Source organism: Bombina bombina, chromosome 3 (assembly GCF_027579735.1).
Source record: "Bombina bombina isolate aBomBom1 chromosome 3, aBomBom1.pri, whole genome shotgun sequence".
NCBI classification, from domain to species: Eukaryota; Metazoa; Chordata; class Amphibia; order Anura; family Bombinatoridae; genus Bombina; species Bombina bombina.
In genome coordinates this window covers 1,117,684,542-1,117,710,766 of record NC_069501.1, presented here as the reverse complement: position 1 = coordinate 1,117,710,766, position 26,225 = coordinate 1,117,684,542, and the positions used below count along the sequence as shown (strand labels likewise).

Genomic DNA, 26,225 nt, shown 5'->3' with positions numbered 1-26,225 from the left:
ACGACTATCTCCTGGTTAATGTTTTTGTTAGAAACAACTTTTGGAAGAAAACCAGGTTAGTACGTAAAACCACCTTATCTGCATGGAACACCAGATAAGGAGGAGAACACTGCAGAGCAGATAATTCTGAAACTCTTCTAGCAGAAGAAATTGCAACCAAAAACAAAACTTTCCAAGATAATAACTTAATATCAACGGAATGTAAGGGTTCAAACGGAACCCCCTGAAGAACTGAAAGAACTAAGTTGAGACTCCAAGGAGGAGTCAAAGGTTTGTAAACAGGCTTGATTCTAACCAGAGCCTGAACAAAGGCTTGAACATCTGGCACAGCTGCCAGCTTTTTGTGAAGTAACACAGACAAGGCAGAAATCTGTCCCATCAAGGAACTTGCAGATAATCCTTTTTCCAATCCTTCTCGAAGGAAGGATAGACTCTTAGGAATCTTAACCTTGTCCCAAGGGAATCCTTTAGATTCACACCAACCGATATATTTTTTCCAAATTTTGTGGTAAATTTTTCTAGTTACAGGCTTTCTGGCCTGAACAAGAGTATCAATAACAGAATCTGAGAACCCTCGCTTTGATAAGATCAAGCGTTCAATCTCCAAGCAGTCAGCTGGAGTGGGACCAGATTCGGATGTTCGAACGGACCTTGAACAAGAAGGTCTCGTCTCAAAGGTAGCTTCCATGGTGGAGCCGATGACATATTCACCAGATCTGCATACCAAGTCCTGCGTGGCCACGCAGGAGCTATCAAGATCACCGACGCCCTCTCCTGATTGATCCTGGCTACCAGCCTGGGGATGAGAGGAAACGGCGGGAATACATAGGCTAGTTTGAAGGTCCAAGGTGCTACTAGTGCATCTACTAGAGTCGCCTTGGGATCCCTGGATCTGGACCCGTAGCAAGGAACCTTGAAGTTCTGACGAGAGGCCATCAGATCCATGTCTGGAATGCCCCACAGTTGAGTGATTTGGGCAAAGAATTCCGGATGGAGTTCCCACTCCCCCGGATGCAATGTCTGACGACTCAGAAAATCCGCTTCCCAATTTTCCACTCCTGGGATGTGGATTGCAGACAGGTGGCAGGAGCGAGTCTCCGCCCATTGAATGATTCTGGTCACTTCTTCCATCGCCAGGGAACTCCTTGTTCCCCCCTGATGGTTGATGTACGCAACAGTCGTCATGTTGTCTGATTGAAACCGTATGAACTTGGCCCTCGCTAGCTGAGGCCAAGCCTTGAGAGCATTGAATATCGCTCTCAGTTCCAGAATATTTATCGGTAGAAGAGATTCTTCCCGAGACCAAAGACCCTGAGCTTTCAGGGATCCCCAGACCGCGCCCCAGCCCATCAGACTGGCGTCGGTCGTGACAATGACCCACTCTGGTCTGCGGGAGGTCACCCCTTGTGACAGGTTGTCCAGGGACAGCCACCAACGGAGTGAGCCTCTGGTCCTCTGATTTACTTGTATCTTCGGAGACAAGTCTGTATAGTCCCCATTCCACTGACTGAGCATACACAGTTGTAATGGTCTTAGATGAATGCGCGCAAAAGGAACTATGTCCATTGCCGCTACCATCAAACCTATCACTTCCATGCACTGCGCTATGGAAGGAAGAGGAACGGAATGAAGTATCCGACAAGAGTTTAGAAGTTTTGTTTTTCTGGTCTCTGTCAGAAAAATCCTCATTTCTAAGGAGTCTATTATTGTTCCCAAGAAGGGAACTCTTGTCGACGGAGATAGAGAACTCTTTTCCACGTTCACTTTCCATCCGTGAGATCTGAGAAAGGCCAGGACTATGTCCGTGTGAGCCTTTGCTTGAGGAAGGGACGACGCTTGAATCAGAATGTCGTCCAAGTAAGGTACTACAGCTATGCCCCTTGGTCTTAGCACCGCCAGAAGGGACCCTAGTACCTTTGAGAAAATCCTTGGAGCAGTGGCGCCACGGACTGGTAATGCTTGTCCAGGAATGCGAACCTTAGGAACCGATGATGTTCCTTGTGGACAGGAATATGTAGATACGCATCCTTTAAATCCACCGTGGTCAAGAATTGACCTTCCTGGATGGAAGGATTGTTCGAATGGTTTCCATTTTGGACGATGGAACCTTGAGAAACTTGTTTAGGATCTTGAGATCTAAGATTGGTCTGAACGTTCCCTCTTTTTTGGGAACTACGAACAGATTGGAGTAGAACCCCATCCCTCGTTCTCTTAATGGAACAGGATGAATCACTTCCAGAAGATAACCTTGGGAGACTATTTCTAGCGCCCAAGGATCCAGAACATCTCTTGCCCAAGCCTGAGTGAAGAGAAAGAGTCTGCCCCCCACCAAATCCGGTCCCGGATCGGGGGCCCGCATCTCATGCTGTCTTGGGAGCAGTGGCAGGTTTCTTGGCCTGCTTTCCTTTGTTCCAGCCTTGCATAGGTCTCCAGGCTGGATTGGCTTGAGAAGTATTACCCTCCTGCTTAGAGGACGTAGCACTTGGGGCTGGTCCGTTTCTGCGAAAGGGACGAAAATTAGGTTTATTTTTGGCCTTGAAAGACCTATCCTGAGGAAGGGCGTGGCCCTTGCCCCCAGTGATATCAGAGATAATCTCTTTCAAGTCAGGGCCAAACAGTGTTTTCCCCTTGAAAGGAATGTCAAGCAATTTGTTCTTGGAAGACGCATCCGCTGACCAAGATTTTAACCAAAGCGCTCTGCGCGCCACAATAGCAAACCCAGAATTTTTCGCCGCTAACCTAGCCAATTGCAAGGTGGCGTCTAGGGTGAAAGAATTAGCCAATTTAAGAGCACGAATTCTGTCCATAATCTCCTCATAAGAAGAAGAATTACTAATAATCGCCTTTTCTAGCTCATCGAACCAGAAACACGCGGCTGTAGTGACAGGGACAATGCATGCAATTGGTTGTAGAAGGTAACCTTGCTGAACAAACATCTTTTTTAGCAAACCTTCTAATTTTTTATCCATAGGATCTTGGAAAGCACAACTATCTTCTATGGGTATAGTGGCGCGCTTGTTTAGAGTAGAAACCGCCCCCTCGACCTTGGGGACTGTCTGCCATAAGTCCTTTCTGGGGTCGACTATAGGAAACAATTTTTTAAATATGGGGGGAGGTACGAAAGGTATACCGGGCCTGTCCCATTCTTTATTAACAATGTACGCCACCCGCTTGGATATAGGAAAAGCTTCGGGGGGCCCCGGGGCCTCTAGGAACTTGTCCATTTTACATAGTGTTTCTGGAATGACCAGATAATCACAATCATCCAAATTGGATAACACCTCCTTAAGCAGAGCGCGGAGATGTTCCAACTTAAATTTAAAAGTAATCACATCAGGTTCAGCTTGTTGAGAAATTTTTCCTGAATCTGAAATTTCTCCCTCAGACAAAACCTCCCTGGCCCCCTCAGACTGGTGTAGGGGCCCTTCAGAAACAATATCATCAGCGTCCTCATGCTCTTCAGTATATTCTAAAACAGAGCAGTCGCGCGTTCGCTGATAAGTGGGCATATTGGCTAAAATGTTTTGATAGAATTATCCATTACAGCCGTTAATTGTTGCATAGTAAGGAGTATTGGCGCGCTAGATGTACTAGGGGCCTCCTGTATGGGCAAGACTGGTGTAGACGAAGGAGGGGATGATGCAGTACCATGCTTACTCCCCTCACTTGAGGAATCATCTTGGGCATCATTTTTACTAAATTTTTTATGACATAAATCACATCTATTTAAATGAGAAGGAACCTTGGCTTCCCCACAGTCAGAACACAATCTATCTGGTAGTTCAGACATGTTAAACAGGCATAAACCTGATAACAAAGCACAAAAAACGTTTTAAAATAAAACCGTTACTGTCACTTTAAATTTTAAACTGAACACACTTTATTACTGCAATTGCGAAAAAGTATGAAGGAATTGTTCAAAATTCACCAAAATTTCACCACAGTGTCTTAAAGCCTTAAAAGTATTGCACACCAAATTTGGAAGCTTTAACCCTTAAAATAACGGAACCGGAGCCGTTTTTATATTTAACCCCTTTACAGTCCCTGGAATCTGCTTTGCTGAGACCCAACCAAGCCCAAAGGGGAATACGATACCAAATGATGCCTTCAGAAAGACTTTTCTATGTATCAGAGCTCCACACACATGCAGCTGCATGCCATGCTGTTCTCAAAAACAAGTGCGCCATACCGGCGCGAAAATGAGGCTCTGACTATGATTAGGGAAAGCCCCTATAGAATAAAGTGTCTAAAACAGTGCCTGCCGATATGATTTTACAAAAAATACCCAGATTAAATGATTCCTCAAGGCTAAATATGTGTAAATATGATCGATTTAGCCCAGAAAATGTCTACAGTCTTAATAAACCCTTGTGAAGCCCTTATTTACTGTCTGAATAAAAATGGCTTACCGGATCCCATAGGGAAAATGACAGCTTCCAGCATTACATCGTCTTGTTAGAATGTGTCATACCTCAAGCAGCAAAAGACTGCTCACTGTTCCCCCAACTGAAGTTAATTCCTCTCAACAGTCCTGTGTGGAACAGCCATGGATTTTAGTAACGGTTGCTAAAATCATTTTCCTCATACAAACAGAAATCTTCATCTCTTTTCTGTTTCAGAGTAAATAGTACATACCAGCACTATTTTAAAATAACAAACTCTTGATTGAATAATAAAAACTACAGTTAAACACTAAAAAACTCTAAGCCATCTCCGTGGAGATGTTGCCTGTACAACGGCAAAGAGAATGACTGGGGTAGGCGGAGCCTAGGAGGGATCATGTGACCAGCTTTGCTGGGCTCTTTGCCATTTCCTGTTGGTGAAGAGAATATCCCACAAGTAAGGATGACGCCGTGGACCGGACACACCTATGTTGGAGAAATAAATACTATTTGCTATAAGAATAATAGTATATTTAGCAGGAGTAGAGATAGCCCCATTAACTTGGGGAATCTTTCCTCAAAACTAACTGCCGGCAAAGAATACAATTTAAAAACCTTAAATAAGGACTAAAAGAAAATTCTCAGCCTATTCCATTTCCTAGTATCAGGAAGTGGAAAAAACCTCTGAAGAAATCACAGAAGATAAATAAGCAGAATTTAAATGTTAGCTAGTCTTTAAAATCCAAAAAACTAGTTACTTAAATATCCAAAATAATCAACACCTTTTGAACAAAGAACAAATGTACTCTATTTAAAAAATAAAAAAGTAGATTTGTTAGTGTCAATATCTGATGAAGAAAAATTCTGAATGAGAAAAAAACACCATCAGAGAAGGATAATTCAATATGTTGTTGGTCATTTGAAACTTCATCAACTAAAAAAGAAGTATGAAAAAAGACCTAAAAATTTATTAGAAGGCGGGATGTCAGACAAAGCCTTAGAAATGTATAAGAATTTTTTTCTGATTCTATTTTAAAGTATATCTTGTACATGATATGTAAAAAGAATAGCAATATATAAAGCATAAATACTAATGGATTCTGCATGTAAAAGTTTATCATGATAACTTATTACAAACCATAGCTAAAGATAAACATTCATAACATTTAAAATAAATTAACTTAGCTTTGGTAGGACTGATCTCAGTCAACAGGAATCCCTCAGCATGTTCTGATCCAGGAACAGTGAATGGAAAATCTTGCAATATGTAATAGAAAAAAACAACATATAAAGCAAAATTATCAAATTCCTTAAATGACAGTTTCAGGAATGGGAAAAAATGCAAAACAACAAGCTTCTAGCAACCAGAAGCAACAAAAAAGTGAGACTTAAATAATGTGAGAAAAAGTGAACAAGTATGACGCCCACATTTTTGGCGCCAAGTATGACACCCACATTATTGGTGCCAAGTACAACGCCCATATTTATTGGTGCCAAGTATGACGCCACGTCCTCTGACGCCAAAAACGACGCCCACATTTTTTGGCGCAAAAAAATGTCTGAACACACATGCGTCAAAAAATGATGTAACGACGAACAAACTTCCGGCGTCAACTATGGCGCCGGAAATGACAACATTTTGGGCCAAAAAAGTTTGCGCCAAGAGTGACGCAATAAATTGAAGCATTTTCTGCCCCTGCGAGCCTAACAGCCCACAGGAAAAAAAGTAAATTGAAAATTTTCAAGGTGAGAAAAAAATATTAATTCATATGCATTATCCCAAATAATGAAACTGACAGTCTGAATGAAGGAATACTGATTATCCTGAATCATAGCAAATATAAGTTTAAAGACATATATTTAGAACTTTACATATAAAGTGCCCAACCATAGCTTAGAGTGTCATAATAAAATAAGACTTACTTACCCTAGGACACTCATCTACATATAGTAGATAGCCAAACCAGTACTGAAACGAGAATCAGTAGAGGTAATGGTATATAAGAGTATATCGTCGATCTGAAAAGGGAGGTAGAAGAAGAAATCTCTACGACCGATAACAGAGAACCTATGAAATAGATCCCCTAGAGGAAAACCATTGTATTCAAATAGGCAATACTCTCTTCACATCCCTCTGACATTCACTGCACTCTGAGAGGAAAACCGGGCTCCAGCCTGCTGCAAAGCGCATATCAACGTAGAATCTAGCACAAACTTACTTCACCACCTCCATGGGAGGCAAAGTTTGTAAAACTGAATTGTGGGTGTGGTGAGGGGTGTATTTATAGGCATTTTAAGGTTTGGGAAACTTTGCCCCTCCTGGTAGGAATGTATATCCCATACGTCACTAGCTCATGGACTCTTGCTAATTACATGAAAGAAATGCAAATAACATTTTATATAATGTGATTTGCATTTTGTTAAGTATCCTTACACTAATTAAAATGTGCAAGAAAAACAACAAAAAAATAAATATATATATATATATATATATATATATTTATTTCACATGATTCCTAGAGACAAACAGTTGCAGGGTAGCAAAATCCTTGAAGCATTGCAGAATGCCAAAGAAAACAAACAAACCAACTTTGCAAAGCTAATTCACATTGGGTAAACTTAGCTGAAAATATATCTTCAGTTAAACAAAATATATATTTATAAACTCTAAAGAACAGTGCAAAGTGAAATAAAAATTCAATTTATTAATAGCATTTTTTATTTCATAGGTTGTGCACAGAAATATTACTATTTAGTTGTCAAGACCTGGCATGGTACAACCCAAAACTCCATAAGCCCTGCTTCCAGTGTCCTATACTGCGACAGAAACAAATTAAGTATTAAATGAAATGTATATTAGACAGCTTTTGTTTTCACTGCTACAACACCATTCTGCTTCAGATGAGGATACAACCTGTGGAGTGGAGCATACTCATATGCCCGCTTTTCATTTGCTCACCAGCTGTATCTTTATCTGAAGTGGCACAAAAGCACAAGTTTACCTATGTATAAAGTACAAGTGAAATATTGTTAGAAATAAAATGAAAAGAGCTTTTTATTGTTTTAAATAGAATGTCCCTTTAAATTATATTTACAGCACATTTGATAATAAACTTTAGCCATTTAGAGTATAGAACTAACTGTCACCCAAATGCTCTGAAGCCCATATAGGTAGTTCACCCTCTTCTAACTGCATAAAATTAAATCATAATTCGCCCCATTATAAGAAAATAAGAGAAGTCTAAAACATGGACACTATACTTACTTAGGTACCCCCTAAAAACAATTTAGGGTAGAGACCCAATAACTTCCCATTATAAATTGACCCTAAAAGTGGAACTTTCAGCTATCTTGATCATTACATTAGAACTTAAACTCTAAGTCTATATAACAAGAATTTGAAAGATGTTTATGAATGTGCATCTACCTTGTAATGTGCTCTAGACATCCGTTTTTGTTCCAAGGAGCTAGGACCATCCTGAGTTGAGATATTGTTTCTGTAAGCATCTGTATAACCAAAATTTGTTGTGCACCATGGCACAAATATGGCCTCCGTGGTTAAACCAATAAAAAACTGGTGGTTTTGCAATACCAATACAGATGTAATTACTCAACAAAATTTGGTAAATTAAAAATGGTAAGGCAACTTACTTGACAATTATTGGACCACTTGAGATAGATTGACCGTAAAGCATTTGTAACTTGATGCATTTTGAGTCTATGTTTAAATATTGAAGTAATAATCTTAAATGCACCATCTGTATTAAAATAAAACAGGACAAAGTGATTTGAAAAGAAAGCAGAGCAGATTTATTAAATTACTTTGAAAGACAAAAAAGTATTAACAAGGAGGATAAAGAAACACAAATTCTAAATTTTAAATATTATTAAAAACCTCACTAAATTTACTGTAAAAAATACAAATTTAAGCAGAACCAAGAATATGGCGACCAAAGTCTTTAAATACCTGATTGCAGAAATACTAAACGCTGTATTTACATATTAACAAAGAAAAAAAAATTGTACAGCTCAAATACCCAATTTTCTTTTTTTGAACTGGTATAAACAAAGCAAATATTACAAAATAGATAAAATTGTCTACATAAAAAAACATTACTTCTAAAGCAAAATACATAGTACACTTTGGAAATATTGTAACCAGACCTCACATGTTTTGCTCAAGGCACAATATGAGTCTCATAATTTGACTAAAAAAACAATCGATGGTGACATTTATGTTGCAGTAAATTATAGGAACCTCACCTAGGTTTTCTCCATTAACTTTGATTGATATTACAAATAAATTAAGTCATTTTGTACATTATCACATCAGAAAGTAGGGGAAACCCCCACAGAAAACAGGGGGAGGGAGAGATACAATAAATAATAAAGATTGTCTCCTGAAATAACACATCCTTTTGGGACTACTGGATAATATAAAGGGAAATTAAACTAAAAAAAATAATAATTTCACAAAATAAATCATTGTTGCAATACGCATTAATTTTACTTGGTTTTCTTGTAAAGTACCTGAGAATTGTGCTTGTACCGCACCACAGAAAAGCTGAAGTGCCTCTATAATACTTAAAGCGACGCTAATGTAAAAATTAACCAAATTTACTTCCATTATCGAAGTGTGCAAATCTTTTTATATGCACACATTGAGACATAAGCAAGACATATATGTATATGTATATATAAGAATCTGTGATTCACAGATGCTGTCATATGATACAGGGGACAGGGAAATAAATACCATTTTGATATTTGTCAGAAAAAATCCACTGCTTATTTTTAAGTGCTGTTAGTTGTCTTTTTATAATACATTTATTATATTGTATTTAATAGCCCTTTAATAAGTAAATGTAACTGAACAACATTCTACAAAGTGATTTATTAGCACAGAGTCATCAGCAAGCTCATGTATGTCTGATCTTAACTGGCCACAGAGAGACTAGGAATATGAATTAGATCAAGCTTCTCAAGGGGTGTATCTCTGAACTGCTCTTTATTTATAACATTTTGTAAACAGAATAAGTGTTCTATTATTTTAAAATATTTATTTAGTAAACAGATAATTTGCAATGCAGTGTTATTTTCTGCTACATGCAATAGATATATTTGAAAATACTGACTTTAATGTCTTTTTAATTACATCTACTCGGTTTTGCTAGGAAATAAAGTATAATGCATTGGAATAGGTTTATGGAAAAAAGTGTTAGTTACCGAAAAAATAATTATGAACATTCTCAAATTTTTAAATCAATTTGATAACAGAGTGGAAAATGGCTTTGTTTGTCAAAGGATTTATATTAGCAAGGAGCTACTAATTAACCAGGAAAATCTAAAATATATTGTAATAAACCCATGGTAAATTAAAGGGGCAAAGGCAAACCTATTTAGATAGCAATAGTGTAAAAAATATTTTAGCATTCTATTAAAGGCTTTTGTAAAGTTTATAATGTTGAATGGAAAGCATAATTAATATCTGCTTACTTTTCATACTGATAAAACAATAAAATAGTTCAGATGAGTGAATTGTAATACGCATATTCATTATTTGTAATCGGAATGTTGAACCCACAGAATCCAATTTAAGTTTATGGGAATAAATATTAATGTAATATTTAAAAATCATATTCAATATTCAAATCGTTAACATTCAATTTATAAAATCAAATATCAAAAGTTACAATTTTTCTACTACTAAAATGTAAAACTTCTGACATTTGAAAATAGTTGGTCTCTCAATGTAAGTTCTGAGTTATTTTTTCCAGTTTGCTGAGCACCTACGTTTTCTCTTCTTCGAGTGAAAGTGAAAACCAGTTGTGACACAGTTAAATCTAATCAAAGAAGGAAATCTCATTAAAGCACAAGGCTTTAAGATTCAATAAGAATTCCTCTGTAACAGTTTTTTTTGTATCACAAATACATTTTGTAAAAAGCAATTTGACTACATTAGTGTCAGTAACAAAGTAAAACAATATATAATGAATCCATTTAGCCTTGCATAGCAAAAGATCCACCTCTGGAAATAAGCTGGTGTGTACATGGTGTAAAGTTTACTAGGGATGGGTGGAAACGTTGGCTAGTTTAACACATGGCCTGTAACACTTCTTTTCAGATAACAAGCATAAAAACGTAACGTATACAATCTTGCTAAATGGATTTAGCATATTAAAGGAAGATTAGATTTTTTTCATAAATGCACAGTACATAATTAAAGGGACACTAAAGTCAATTAAACTAATTTATTTTTATAGCCGCACTTTGAGGCACCAGCTTCTACTGAGCATGTGCACAAGTTCACAGTGTATACGTATACTAGTCTGTGATTGGCTGATGACTGTCATATGATACAAGGGGGGCAGAAAATTTGGAAAAATAATTTGTCAGAAAAAAAAAAATCTACTATAATTATGCACTTGTTAATTATGCATTAAATTGTACCTGTAGTAAACGAACTGCAACTGTCATTTTATTTGCAAAATTTGTATTATTTTGTAGTCCAGGAAAATGCCTCGAGTGTTTAATTTTATCTTCTTTACTTAGGCCAGTAAAAAGACAAGCATAAATCAGTTCCTGTATTTAGCAAGCAATTACTCAAAAAATGTTGTAGTCTATAGAACACACTTCAGCCTCTTTGGGGCAGTGGATAATATACAATTAATTTTCTGTAGTCAATAACTTTTTTTTTTTTACTACAAATTATTAAAAATTGTATGAGATTTACATTTTTTAAATCACTTATTTCTAAATGCAGGGATTTCAAATGTATTAAATCTACTGCATCGCCTGAAACAGAACACAGTAGACCAGGATTCACTGAGGGACATAACTTTTTATGACAATGAGCAATTGCCAAGAAGATGCAAGGTCATGTTTTACATTGTCTAGCATCTCAAATTATACTCAGAGTACAGAAAACTTGAAATAATTTGACACAATTTAACATTCACTTTCAACCAATCCAGAACCAAGAAGTGATTTGTCCCCACTTACTACAAAATTGTGTTAGTTGTTTGTTAGCCTGAAACTGTCCAACTGTAGCTTGCAAAATATCAATACAGCTATAATGAACCAAAGTAGATCATGTTTAGAATTCCCAAATAACTTGCATCTTACAATCCATGGGGTAGATTATAGCACAATTTAAAGCACACCACAGATATCTCCCAAAAAAATACACTGAATTTTGCAGATTATGCTTAGCAACCTTTTTATGTAGAAAAAAAGCCTACTCACAAGTTGTCGTTTTATGAAATTATTTAACTAGTGCTACATTTAATTTATTTTACTTGACACCACGTGTTTGAATAATTTCCTATAAAGATGAATTCATTGCCAATATGCTGCCTTATTTAGGGTTAGAGTGTGTATTGTAAAAATACATAGAATGCAAGTAACACATGGAATATACTGTAAAGCTCTAGTTTCTTTGTTTTTAAAAATCAAGTGTTAGAGTCCAGCATCAGATAAAAATAGTATTGTTGTATTATATATATATATATATATATATATATATATATATATATATATATATATATATATATACACACACACATACATACATACATACATACACACATACATTTTGTATGCATGGATTTGCACTCTAACCTCTCCAAACACAGCTAGAGAGTGTGAGGAACAAAATAGATAACAAAAGTGATAACGATCCACACACACTGGAATTGTATCAGCAAATACTATCTATTCTGAGCCCTTATGCGTAAGGGCTCTGAAACATCAGACTAAACCATATTTGCTGATACAAGTCCAGTGAGTGCAGATCACACACACACACTATATATATATATATATATATATATATATATATACATACATATATATATATATATACACACACACACACATATATATATATATATATATATACACACACACATACACATATATATACACACACACATACACACATATATATATATACACACACACACATATATATATATATATATATATATATATATATATATATACACACACACACACATATATATACACACACACACACACACATATATATATATATATACACACCCACAAATATATATATATATATATATTCTTCAACAAACTACAAGAGGAGAACAAGGACCATCAAAAATTTCTTAAGGCCCTGTATAGATAGGGAATCAAGCATTCTTTTTTTTATAAAAAAATAGCTCAAAAGTGTAGCTAAATTAAACAAATGGAATGAATCTCTGACCAGTACAATCACTGAGAACAAAAAATAATTTATTAATAGTACAGAAAGAAGTAAATCCTAACTGTCTAAACATAGCAATAGGCCAGTTGTGTGCTGGCCTCGGGTATATGTTAGCAACACAAAGTAAAGTATGTTGAACAAACAATATAGTGCATGTGGCCAATTAAAACCCTGAAGATGTGCACATCATAATCATAATATTGGCAAAAATACAATCCAAAGACACCTAGTACACTGCTACACCCAAGCTGTACACGGTACCCAAGTCAATACAAGGGATAATTACCGGACAGGTAAATTTTTAGGGATCTAAGTAGTGATAGGTGCTTTGTAAAGATTTCAGGAACAACAATAATGGCAGTATAGCAACAATTACAAAGAATTACATACAAGTATGAAGAATAGCTATTGCAATGGTTATTAGCAATAAGATAGATAGTGAGTTACATGCAAGTATGAAGAATAACTATTGCAATGGTTATTAGCAATAAGATAGATAGTGAGTTACATGCAAGTATGAAGAATAACTATTGCAATGGTTATTAGCAATAAGATAGATAGTGGAACATAGTAATACATCCTCCATAATGAATTGCCTCAGTACAGCAGTTACATAGAGACACAGCAGTTTACATAGAGATGCCTGCATATACTGAGATAAAATTCTCACAAGAGTGTATTGCTGAAGAAAACAACCAAATCACACCAGGATGATTTTCCACATATAGTGGTATTGTCTTCAGCCAGACTTTAGCAAAATGGTATAAGTGCTGCCAAAGCTGCATGCGTGTTAGTAAAGCATAGTACTTCTTACTGCTGAAGATGTTGTGTGAAAGCAGCAAACAAGCCAAATGAGCAGTGGGAGTCAGTCCAGGCTAACCCCCCATATTGTAAGTGAAAGCAGCTATATTCCTATGTTAAACCATAAGCATGCACTTATCTGATTCTGGAGGTGTCCACAATTGAGGATGTATTACTATGTTCCACTATCTATCTTATTGCTAATAACCATTGCAATAGTTATTCTTCATACTTGCATGTAACTCACTATCTATCTTATTGCTAATAACCATTGCAATAGCTATTCTTCATACTTGTATGTAATTCTTTGTAATTGTTGCTATACTGCCATTATTGTTGTTCCTGAAATCTTTACAAAGCACCTATCACTACTTAGATCCCTAAAAATTTACCTGTCCGGTAATTATCCCTTGTATTGACTTGGGTACCGTGTACAGCTTGGGTGTAGCAGTGTACTAGGTGTCTTTGGATTGTATTTTTGCCAATATTATGATTATGATGTGCACATCTTCAGGGTTTTAATTGGCCACATGCACTATATTGTTTGTTCAACATACTTTACTTTGTGTTGCTAACATATACCCGAGGCCAGCACACAACTGGCCTATTGCTATGTTTAGACAGTTAGGATTTACTTCTTTCTGTACTATTAATAAATTATTTTTTGTTCTCAGTGATTGTACTGGTCAGAGATTCATTCCATTTGTTTAATTTAGCTACACTTTTGAGCTATTTTTTTTTATAAAAAAAAGAGTGCTTGATTCCCTATCTATACAGGGCCTTAAGAAATTTTTGATGGTCCTTGTTCTCCTCTTGTAGTTTGTTGAAGAATAATTTTTTATAGGGTCTGCACCACATTAAAATTATAATCTAGCATAACATTAATGTTTTCTAAAGTTTGATAACATTTTTTTGGAAAAAGACACATTTATAGTAGCCATTTGTCCTGTACCCTTTTTGGTTTATATATATATATATATATATATATATATATATATACATACACACACACACACACACATATATATATATGCATATATATACACACACATATATATAAATATATATATATATATATATATATATATACACACACGTACAGAGCTGGGAATATATCACTATTATTTAGATGGGGGGAAAAAAGCTACTAGTCAATATTAAGATTAGGCAAAAAAATTTAATTATCTTCTGCAATTTCTTTCTAGTTCAGGACTAGTATAGATTTCCAGCCTCCAGCCCGGTCTATGAAAACATTGCCCCACTTTCATTTTATGTAATGGGGCCTGCAGCCTACAACATAGCTTTGGATTTAAAACATATACAGTGGAATTATTTTGTTAATGAAGAACCTTTGGTAAATGTATACTTGTGGCTTTCTCCTTTGTTGAAATAACCTGCGGCACACATCAGTCACATTACACAATTAAAAGTCTATATCAAAGAAATACATTTTGTTTTACAAATATATATATATACATATATACAAACAGAAGAAATTATATACAAAAAAAATGTTCAGACAAGATATTTTGAAATTAATTAGAACCCTCCAGCATTAGACTGTTAATAAAGATATGCTACGTTCTACAAAAAGTTAACACATAACAGTAAAAAAAAAAGAGAGAGAAAAAAAAATTAAATGGCAAAAATAAATTATATTCAAAGACTGAATCTTGTCCTTTCTGTAGGCAAACCCATTTGCCACATTTCCAGTGTTCCGTATAGTTTTACATCCCGGGAAACAAACGGTCTCGCTTTTGTTTCCCCAATATAATAAGATCCATACATTTTGATGGCCAAGGTGCATATTGTGAGCCATTTAAAATATGGTTAGCAACAGATTTTCAAACTATTTATTTTTGGATTATTCTTTAACAAAATTATTTATTGTTGATTTTCTTTCAGAAAGATTTTTGCAAAGTAACAAATATTATGATAGGGTCAAAATGCTAAGTAGCGAGTGTAATAATTGGCACATTCTGTACCTCAGGTACCTGAGATATGTGCACCCCAGTTGCCGCTTTAATCATTTTTTTTTCTTTAATCAGTTACGATGAAGATAATTTTCAGGCATAGGGGTAGATTTATCAAATGTCGGACGACATGATCCGCTGTAGCGGATCATGTCCACCCAACCGATAAATGCTGACAGCATACGCTGTTGACATTTATCATTGCACAAGCATTGCCGCCTCCTGCACTTTTGCGGCCAATTGGCTGCTAGCAGGGGGTGTCAATCATCCCGATTGTATCCGAAAGGGATGATTGCTGTCCGCCACTTAAGAAGCAGCGGTCTTATAACCACTGCATCTTCACTTATGTTTCCGTGGAAAAAGCAGCATACGCTGCTTAATAAATATACCCCAAAGTGTGAAGTTTTATTTAGTGTCTTATTATGAGAAAGATAGTGTGTCACTGAATGACTACAACAAACCAAGATCTGTTTAAAAGTGACTCTAAGCCCTTTCAAAATCACTGGCAATGGTAAACCTGATAAACTATGCTAAATATTTTGCCATTTAATCCTAAAATAGAAAATAAATATTGCGAAACAAACCCTCCTCTTGGCTTTAATGCTAAATGAGAAATTTTCCTTAAAACATCCTGATGAAGATAAACATACACACACACATATATATACATACACACACACACACATATATATATATATATATATATATATACACATACATACACACACACACACACCTACCCCTCAGCGTCCAGTTTTGCTGCCAGATACTTCAAGCCTTAGTATGGAGCATTTTCCGTGGCCTCAGAGGCCAGTTGAACTTAGCCATCAGTAAACTGGAGTAGCAATTCTTTTCTGCCTTTTTTGTCGTTAAAGGGACACTGAACCCAATTTTTTTCTTTCATGATTCAGATAGAGCATGACATTTTAAGCAACTTTCTAATTTACTCCTATTATCAAATTTTCTTCATTCTCTTGGTATCTTCATTTGAACTGCAAGAATTTAAGTTTAGATGCCGGCCCATTTTTGGTGAACAACCTGAGTTGTCCTTGCTGATTGGTGGATAAATTCATCCACCAATAAAAAAGTGCTGTCCAGAGTCTGAAACAAAAAAAAATTACTTAGATGCCTTCTTTTTCAAATAAAGATAGCAAGAGAACAAAGAAAAATTGATAATAGGAATACATTAGAAATCACAAAAGAAAAAAATTGGGTTCAGTGTCCCTTTAAGTTTAAAAAAAAAAAATTACATTTTTTTCAGCTTGTTTCCATTTTTAACCAATCACTTTAGCTTCAAAAGATATAAAGTACTGCAAACAACTTTATATGATTGGATCTGGTTTCATTTTGATGTGAACTATAAATATAATAAAATGAACTATAATATAAATAAGAACAAATAAATAACATGTTTGGGATTTATAGTACTTTTAAGCACTTTACAAATTAAACTTCACTGTTCTGCAGATCATCAACCTTTCAGGCAGAATCACAGCAACCAGTACACAGATTTCTACTCCATATAGCGCCACTATGGGCAATGTCAGAGCATCTGTTTTATAGATAATGAAAAGGAGATTAAAAAGGCACAGGGGATAAAAAACAGACTCTCCTGAATTGGAAAAGGGGTGGACTCATGTAATCTAGTTTGCTCATGATAAAGAATCTTTACCTTACCACTGCACTAGACTCCCAACCCAGAAGCTAGAAATACTCTATCAGCGGAAATAAAATAATCATGAAAATAGCTGCTCTTATTTTCAAATTAAATATAAAATATATTATAATGGAAAATCTGTTCATACTCCAAGTGCACTGCACTAAGAGGTAAGTTGCTTAAATTTCTGAAGCAAATCAATAAAAAAATAAAAGTTACTTGATCAGAATTTTAAAATTAACACAATTCGTGCCAACTGGGCTGTAAACTTGTTGAAATGCCTTCAACTCCAAGATACGTAATATATATCTATAAAGCATCAAATCAAATTGACCTGTCTACTCTATATGGTTATACAGTTTAAGAACAATAAAAAATGAGGAGAAATGTGGGCAAAGTCTTGGAATGACATCAGTTTGCACACATTCTAAAATCATATTCATGCAGGTTTTATGACAAATGTATGCAATACCTACAAGTAAATGCAATATTTTGCACATGAAGACTCTAAATGATTGGATTAGTTAATGTGTGTGTTTTCTGCATATTCATTATCTGTTAAAAGAAGTTCTTTTTTTGTTGAGCTATAATAGCAGCATAAATAGTTAACCGGCGCACATGAGTGCTAATGTTTCTGTTTCTATAAAACCACCAAAGGTCTGTATGGTCTGTAAGTTTTGGTTCTAAGAATTCTTCAATATTTTCTTGTTGAGGAAGATGTCAAACTAAAACAGTCTATTACTAAAAACGCTCAAGCTTCAGCTTCATGGTCCCATGCCGTGACTGAATTTGCTGCCGTCATGTCATCTAGAAATCTCTCTTTTTCTGGGATTGGAGCAGTATTCGCACATTTGTAATCCTTCAAATTTCTTTCTGTTGCAGAGTTTGCAGCTTCTGTGCTGTGCCACATGCCATATCCAAAGTATATGACAAAACCTGCGCACAAAGAAGAAAGCCTAGCATTAATTATATACAAATACTTAGATATTAAGATATTGGTTAAGATATTTACAAATTACATATCTGTCTATCTAGGTACTATGGAAAGTGATTTTTTATTTTATTTACCAATGAGAAGTAAATATAAAAACAAAATAAAACGACAAAATGTAAATTAGTGTGAAAACATCTGATAGTGATAATTATTACTGACAAATCTCTTGTCAGGGAAGTTAAAGTGATGGTAAATCTTCTAAACATATTGGGTAATAAATAAGCATATTGATACGCTAGTTAGAAGACCTTTCCAAAGTCACCTGTACACTAAATACATCTAATTTTATTCATGCTACATTACGTCATTAAATGCAGCCTCTCTCTCTCTCCGATTTTTCATGTGGGTTATTTGAGTGGCAGTTCTTTTAGCCAATCATCCCAGCTTCTGTTGTGCAAATAGCGCAAGGAGTTGCGCATGCGCATTTCAAGTTGATCGCAGAGTTCCAAGCATGGGAGCTTGCTGTGATCAATTAACATGGGGTGCATGGTGACGCTCTGATTGGCTAGAAGAACCGACACTCAAATAACCCACATGAAAAGTCGGAGAGAGAGGCTGCATTCAATGACGTAATGTAGCATGAATAAAGAGAGATGTATTTAGTGTACAGATGACTAGGGTAATAAATAAGCACATTGATACGCTAGTTAGACCTTTCCAAAAATGTTTAGCAGTTTGGGAAAATGTACCATCACTTTAAGTGAATATATATTTTAACCCCTTAGTGACCAGACCACTTTTCCATTTTCTGACCGTTTGGGACCAGGGCTATTTTTACATTTCTGCGAGTTTGTGTTTAGCTGTAATTTTCCTCTTACTCATTTACTGTACTCACACATATTATATACCGATTTTTCTCGCCATTAAATGGATTTTCTGAAGATACTATTATTTTCATCATCCTATATAATAAAAGGCCAGGTATGTTTGTCAGATGCAGTCATGCGCAGTAGAGATTGCACAAGGACAAACATACCTGGCCTTGAGCAGCAGAGGAGTGCGCACTGTGGAAGTTGCCTGGTGGGGGCGTGGCCGGTGGACGTGGCAAAAGCATGCACAAAGGGGCGTGGCCGACGGGAGCAACCGTGGTGGCAGCAGCATGGTCAAGTGAGAGAGAAAAACAGAGGGGAGAGCAGATTAGAGGGGAGAGGGGAGGGGGAGAGAGAGACCAAAAGAGAGGGGGGAAAGAGAGAAAGCGAGCAAAAGAGAAAGTGAGCAAAAGAGAGGGGCGAAAGAGAGGGGAGAGCACAGAAGAGGGGGAGAGAGAGAGCACAAAAGAGGGGGAGAGAAAGCACAAAAGAGTGGGAGAAAAGAGGGGGAGAGAAAGCACAAAAGAGTGGGAGAAAAGAGGGGGAGAGAGAGCGCGCAAAAGAGAGGGGGAGAGAGAGAGCGCAAAAAAGAGGGGGAAAGAGAGCGCAAAAAAGAGGGGGAAAGAGAGCACAAAAGAGAGGGGGAAAGAGAGCACAAAAGAGAGGGGGAGTGAGAGCACAAAAGAGAGGGGGAGTGAGAGCACAAAAGAGAGGGGGAGTGAGAGCACAAAAGAGAGGGGGAGTGAGAGCACAAAAGAGAGGGGGAGTGAGAGCACAAAAGAGAGGGGGAGTGAGAGCATAAAAGAGAGGGGGAGTGAGAGCATAAAAGAGGGGGGGAGTGAGAGCACAAAAGAGGGGGGGGGAGTGAGAGCACAAAAGAGGGGGGGGGGAGTGAGAGCACAAAAGAGGGGGGGGAGTGAGAGCACAAAAGAGGGGGGGAGTGAGAGCACAAAAGAGGGGGGGAGTGAGAGCACAAAAGAGGGGGGGGAGTGAGAGCGCAAAAGAGGGGGGGAGTGAGAGCGCAAAAGAGGGGGGGAGTGAGAGCGCAAAAGAGGGGAGGAGTGAGAGCGCAAAAGTGGGGGAGTGAGAGCGCAAAAGTGGGGGAGTGAGAGCGCAAAAGTGGGGCAGTGAGAGCGCAAAAGAGGGGGAGTGAGAGCGCAAAAGAGGGGGAGTGAGAGCGCAAAAGAGGGGGAGAGAGAGCGCAAAAGAGGGGGAGAGAGAGCGCAAAAGAGGGGGAGAGAGAGCGCAAAAGAGGCGGAGAGCGAGCGCAAAAGAGGGGGAGAGAGAGCGCAAAAGAGGGGGGAGTGAGAGCACAAAAGAGGGGGGAGTGAGAGCGCAAAAGAGGGGGGGAGAGAGAACGCAAAAGAGGGGGGAGAGAGAACGCAAAAGAGGGGGGAGAGAGAACGCAAAAGAGGGGGGGAGAGAGAACGCAAAAGAGGGGGGGAGAGAGAACGCAAAAGAGGGGGGGAGAGAGAACGCAAAAGAGGGGGAGAGAGCAAAAGAGAGGGGGAGAGAGCAAAAGAGGGGGGGGAGAGAGCAAAAGAGGGGGGGGGAGAGCAAAAGAGGGGGGGGGAGAGAGCAAAAGAGGGGGGGGAGAGAGAGCAAAAGAGAGGGGGGGAGAGAGAGCAAAAGAGGGGGGGGGAGAGAGCAAAGAGGGGGGGAGAGAGAGCAAAAGAGGGGGGGAGAAGAGAGCAAAAGAGAGGGGGGAGAGAGAGCAAAAGAGGGGGGGAGAGAGAGCAAAAGAGGGGGGGGAGAGAGAGCAAAAGAGGGGGGAGGAGAGAGCAAAAGAGGGGGGGAGAGACAAAAAGGGGGGAGAGAGAGCAAAAGAGGGAGGGGAGAGAGCAAAAGAGGGAGGGGAGAGAGCAAAAGAGGGAGGGGAGAGATAAAAAGAGGGGGGAGGGGCTTTAGGACTAGTAAATAATTAGCGATAGTTATGTTGAAACATGTCAGGAATCCCTGAATAACCCTTCACATGTATTTTTTTTAGTAGACAACCCAAAATATTGATCTAGGCTCATTTTGGTATATTTCATGCCACCATTTCCCCCGCCAAATGCCATCAAATAAAAAAAAATTGTTCACTTTTTCACAAACTTTAGGTTTCTCACTGATATTATTTACAAACAGCTTGTGCAAATATGGCACAAATGGTTGTAAATGCTTCTCTGTGATCCCCTTTGTTCACAAATAGCAGACATACTGTATATGGCTTTCGCATTGCTTTTTGGTAATTAGAAGGCCGCTAAATGTCGTTGCACACCACACGTGTATTATGCCCAGCAAGGAAGGGGTTAATTAGGGAGCTTGTAGAGAGCTTGTAGGGTTAATTTTAGCTTTAGTGTAGTAGACAACCTCAAGTACTGAGCTAGGCCCATTTTGGTATATTTCATGCCACCATTTCACTGCCAAATGCGATCAAATAATAATAATAAAAAAAATGTTAATTTTTTCACAATTTTAAGTTTCTCACTATAATTATTTACAAACAGTTAGTGCAATCATGGCACAAATGGTTGTAAATGCTTATCTGGGATCCCTTTTGTTCAGAAATAGCAGACATGTATGGCTTTGGCTTTGTTTTTTGGTAATTAGAAGGCTGCTAAATGCCGCTGCGCACCACACTTATTATGCCCAGCAGTTAAGGGGTTAATTAGGTAGCTTGTAGGGTTAATTTTAGCTTTAGTGTAGAGTAAAGCCTCCCACCTGACGCATCCCACCCCCGATCCCTCCCTGACCCCCCTCAAACAGCTCCCCCCCCCCCCCCACCACCATTGTTACCGCCATCTTAAGTACTGGCAGAAAGTCTGTCAGTACTAAAATAAAAGCTTTTTTTTTTCTTTTTTTCCTAGTCATTCTGCTGGGTTGGATCCCCCCTTAGCCCCCAACCTACCTGATTCCCCCCCCCCCAAACAGCTCTATAACCCTCCCCCTTCTACCTAGTTGTCGCCATCTTGGGTATCCAGTTTGTTAAAAAAAAAAACAAAAAAAAAAAACCTTATTTTTAAATAAATAAAAAGTCAGTGGACCAGCGATGGGCCGCCCACCTGCTACAGCACCCACACACCACTCTGTGGCCCTCTCTGCATTGGTGGGGTAAAAAGGGTATTGCAGTGATGCCTCAATCGAGGCATCACTGCAATACCCTGGAAGTGGCTGGAAGCGATAACGATCGCTTCCAGAGCTTTAAACTCCGGAGGACGTGTCAGGCACGTCCTTGGTCGTTAACTGACATCCAAATGAGGACGTGCCCGACACGTCCTTGGTCGTTAAGGGGTTAATTTCAGAGCACTGAATAGACTGAAATAAACGCCTGCCTATTCAACTGATAACATGTGCAAGAGTTCAGTGTATACGTATATTGTGATTGGCTGATGGCTGTCACGTAATACAGGGTGCCGGCAAAATTAAAATATATTTTAACATTTGTCCCAAAAAAAAAAATTAATCTACGTTCTTCAGTCCTGTGTCTGGTATCCTGCGTGCTATCTGGCACTAAGTGCAGGAAACTTCCTCCGATGATCGCTACATTATAGCGAAGAAAGCTAAGTGATACTGCAACTTACTGACCTCGCATCTACACCAATCAGGTGTGTTTGGGACAGCGCCCTCAATAGTGACGTCATTACGGCCGTAAAACTAGTCACGGAGAAGATCGAATGTGCACTCTTGGGTAAGCCCTGTTTGCTAGCAAACCAACTTCCGATTGAGGATTCAGTGTGGAATCGGACAATCTATACTGATATTGTGAACTTTGCATTTCAAGTTTAGTCTGGTATCATATGGTGGCAACTAGTCCGTTTTTTATACATCACTTAATGTGAATAAATTTATGTTTATTTAGATATTCATTTAGTTTGATTTTTAATTTTTTACAAGTCTCAGCGATAATTTTCACTATCAACTTTAGCTACAGCGCTCCTATCTCCTTCTCTCAGGTTTTATTTACTACAGTTCATTTAATATTCAGAGTAAGTGCTATTTCATTGTATTTTTAGTATACACTTGCTGATTATGCAATATTACTGTATTAAATGATCATTTAGTTACATTTATACTATTGATCCTCTGCATTGCTGCACCCACCTATATTTATCTTTTTTATACAAAACATTCCACGAGTGAATTTTTATATATATATATATATATATATATATATATATATATATATATATATATATATACTGTATATATAAAAAAGCAAAGTAATACATGCAACGACTTCCTATAGCGATGCACAGACTTATCGGTATATACAGTGGATATAAAAAGTCTACACCCCCCTGTTAAAATGTCAGGTTTCTGTGATGTAAAAAAATGAGACAAAAGATAAATCATTTCAGAACTTTTTCCACCTTTGATGTGACCTATAAACTGTACAACTCAATTTAAAAACAAACTGAAATCTTTTAGGTAGAGGGAAGAAAAAAATATAAAAATAAAATATGGTTGCATAAGTAAGCACACCCTTAAACTAATACTTTGTTGGAGCACCTTTTGATTTTATTACAGCACCCAGTCTATCAGCATGGCACATTTTGACTTGGCAAGATTTGCCCACTCTTCTTTGCAAAAACACTACAAATCTGTCAGAGTGCGAGGGCATCTCCTGTGCACAGCCCTCTTCAGATCACCCCCCAGATTTTCAATCAGACTCATGTCTGGGCTCTGGATGGACCATTCCAAAACTTTAATCTTCTTCTGGTGAAGCCATTCCTTTGTTGATTTGGATGTATGCTTTGGGTCGTTGTCATGCTGAAAGATGAAGTTCCTCTTCATAAGCCTTCCTCTTCATAAGCCTTCCTCTTCAGAAGCCTGAAGGTTCTGTGCCAATATTGACTGGTATTTGGAACTGTTCATAATTCCCTCTAGCTTAATTAAGGCCCCAGTTCCAGCTAAAGAAAAATAGCCCCAAAGCATGATGCTGCCACCACCATGTTTCACTGTGGGTATGGTGTTCTTTTGGTGATATGCAGTGTTGTTTTTGCGCCAAACATATCTTTTGGAATTATGGCCAAAAAGTTCAACCTTGGTTTCATCAGACCATAACACCTTTTCCCACATGCTTTTGGGAGACTTCAAATGTGTTTTTGCAAAATGTAGCCTGGCTTGGATGTTTTTCTTCGTAAGAAAAGGCTTTCATCTTGCCACGGAGATTGTTGTCACATGTATCACACAGTCAGTACTTGCCAGATAATTCCTGCAGCTCCTTTGATGTTGCTGTAGGCCTCTTGGTAGCCTCCCAGAACAGTTTTCTTCTTGTCTTTTCATCAATTTTGGAGGGACGTCCAGTTCTTGGTAATGTCACTGTTGTGCCATATTTTCTCCACTTGATTATGACTGTCTTCACTGTGTTCCATGGTATATCTAATGCCTTGGAAATTCTTTTGTACCCTTCTCCTGACTGATACCTTTAAACAATTAGATCCCTCAGATCCTCTGCAAGCTCTCTGTGGACCATGGCTTTTGCTGTGGGATGCGACTAAGAAAATTTCAGGAAAGACCAACTAGAGCAGCTGAACTTTATTTGGGTTTAATCAGAGGCACGTGTATGCTGACTCCTATTTAACATGATTTTGAATGTGATTGCTTAATTCTGAACACAGCTACATCCCCACTTATGCAACCATAATTATTTTTTTTGTTTTCTTCCCTCCACCTAAAAGATTTCAGTTTGTTTTTCAATTGAGTTGTACAGCTTATAGGTCACATAAAAGAACAATAAACTTAACAGTATGTATATTGCAGGAAGTCGTGATCAATGTATTGTTATCAATGTACCCATGTTGTCCTTTTGATTATCTCAATAAAAATGTAAAAAAACAAAAAAAAAAAAAACGAACAATAAACACACAGTCCTCCGGTCTATGTTCTTATGAACAGACCCACCAGAACCAAAAGAAGGTCAGTACCAGAGAAAACTTGAGATAAATACCCAGATCCCGTTCCCAGACAGGGGCTGGAACTCACTCCCATCGAGGAACGTACTGAATCCTGTTCAAGGAATGTTTCTCATCGTACATGAATTACAGAAATCATAGATTGTATTCCAAACTCTACTAAGAAAAGGAAAACTTTCCTTTAGACCTACTCCAGAAAAAAAATCGGTAAGCCAGGGATTGTTCTGCCATAACAAGTCCAAGGAAGGACTCATCCTTGAAAGGAAAAAACGCCAGAAGAATGATTTTGGAGGAAAAAAAATGAATTTATGCTTACCTGATAAATTACTTTCTCCAACGGTGTGTCCGGTCCACGGCGTCATCCATTACTTGTGGGAATATTCTCTTCCCCAACAGGAAATGGCAAAGAGCACAGCAAAAGCTGTTCATATAGCCCCTCCTCAGGCTCCGCCCCCCAGTCATTCGACCGACGGTTAGGAGAAAAAAAGGAGAAACTATAGGGTGCCGTGGTGACTGTAGTGTATAGAGAAAGACATTTTTCAAACCTGATTAAAAAACAAGGGCGGGCCGTGGACCGGACACACCGTTGGAGAAAGTAATTTATCAGGTAAGCATAAATTCTGTTTTCTCCAACATTGGTGTGTCCAGTCCACGACGTCATCCATTACTTGTGGGAACCAATACCAAAGCTTTAGGACACGGATGAAGGGAGGGAGCCAATCAGGTTGCCTAAACGGAAGGCACCACGGCTTGCAAAACCTTTCTCCCAAAAACAGCCTCCGAAGAAGCAAAAGTATCAAATTTGTAGAATTTGGCAAAAGTGTGCAGAGAAGACCAAGTCGCTGCCTTGCATATCTGATCAACAGAAGCCTCGTTCTTGAAAGCCCATGTGGAAGCCACAGCTCTAGTGGAGTGAGCTGTGATTTGTTCAGGAGGCTGCCGTTCGGCAGTCTCATAAGCCAATCGGTTAATGCTTTTCAGCCAGAAAGAAAGAGAAGTAGCAGTAGCTTTTTGTCCTCTCCTCTTACCAGAGTAAACGACAAACAAAGATGAGGTTTGTCTAAAATCCTTAGTTGCTTCTAAATAGAACTTTAAAGCAAGAACTACATCTAAATTGTGTAACAAACGTTCCTTCTTTGAAACTGGATTCGGACACAGAGAAGGAACAACTATTTCCTGGTTAATATTCCTGTTGGAAACAACTTTCGGAAGAAAACCAGGCTTAGTACGCAAAACAACCTTATCTGAATGGAACACCAGATAGGGTGGACCACACTGCAAAGCAGATAATTCAGAAACTCTTCTTGCAGAAGAAATAGCAACCGAAAACAGAACTTTCCAAGATAGTAACTTGATATCTATGGAATGTAAAGGTTCAAACGGAACCCCTTGAAGAACTGAAAGAACTAAATTTAGACTCCAAGGAGGAGTCATGGGTCTGTAAACAGGCTTGATTCTGACCAAAGCCTGTACAAAAGC

The 26,225-nt window shown here is 38.0% G+C and overlaps 1 protein-coding gene across 1 annotated transcript in view; it reads right to left on the bottom strand.

Moving 5' to 3' along the window:
• Positions 1–14,573: 14,573 nt before the first annotated feature.
• SLC7A1 (solute carrier family 7 member 1) overlaps positions 14,574–26,225 on the bottom strand; it is a 189,150-nt gene continuing 177,498 nt past the window's right edge. The window contains exon 12 of the mRNA XM_053708477.1: positions 14,574–17,982. Within this exon, the coding sequence (XP_053564452.1) occupies positions 17,798–17,982 (185 nt within the window). The 3' untranslated portion in view covers positions 14,574–17,797. The remainder of the gene's footprint in view (positions 17,983–26,225) is intronic.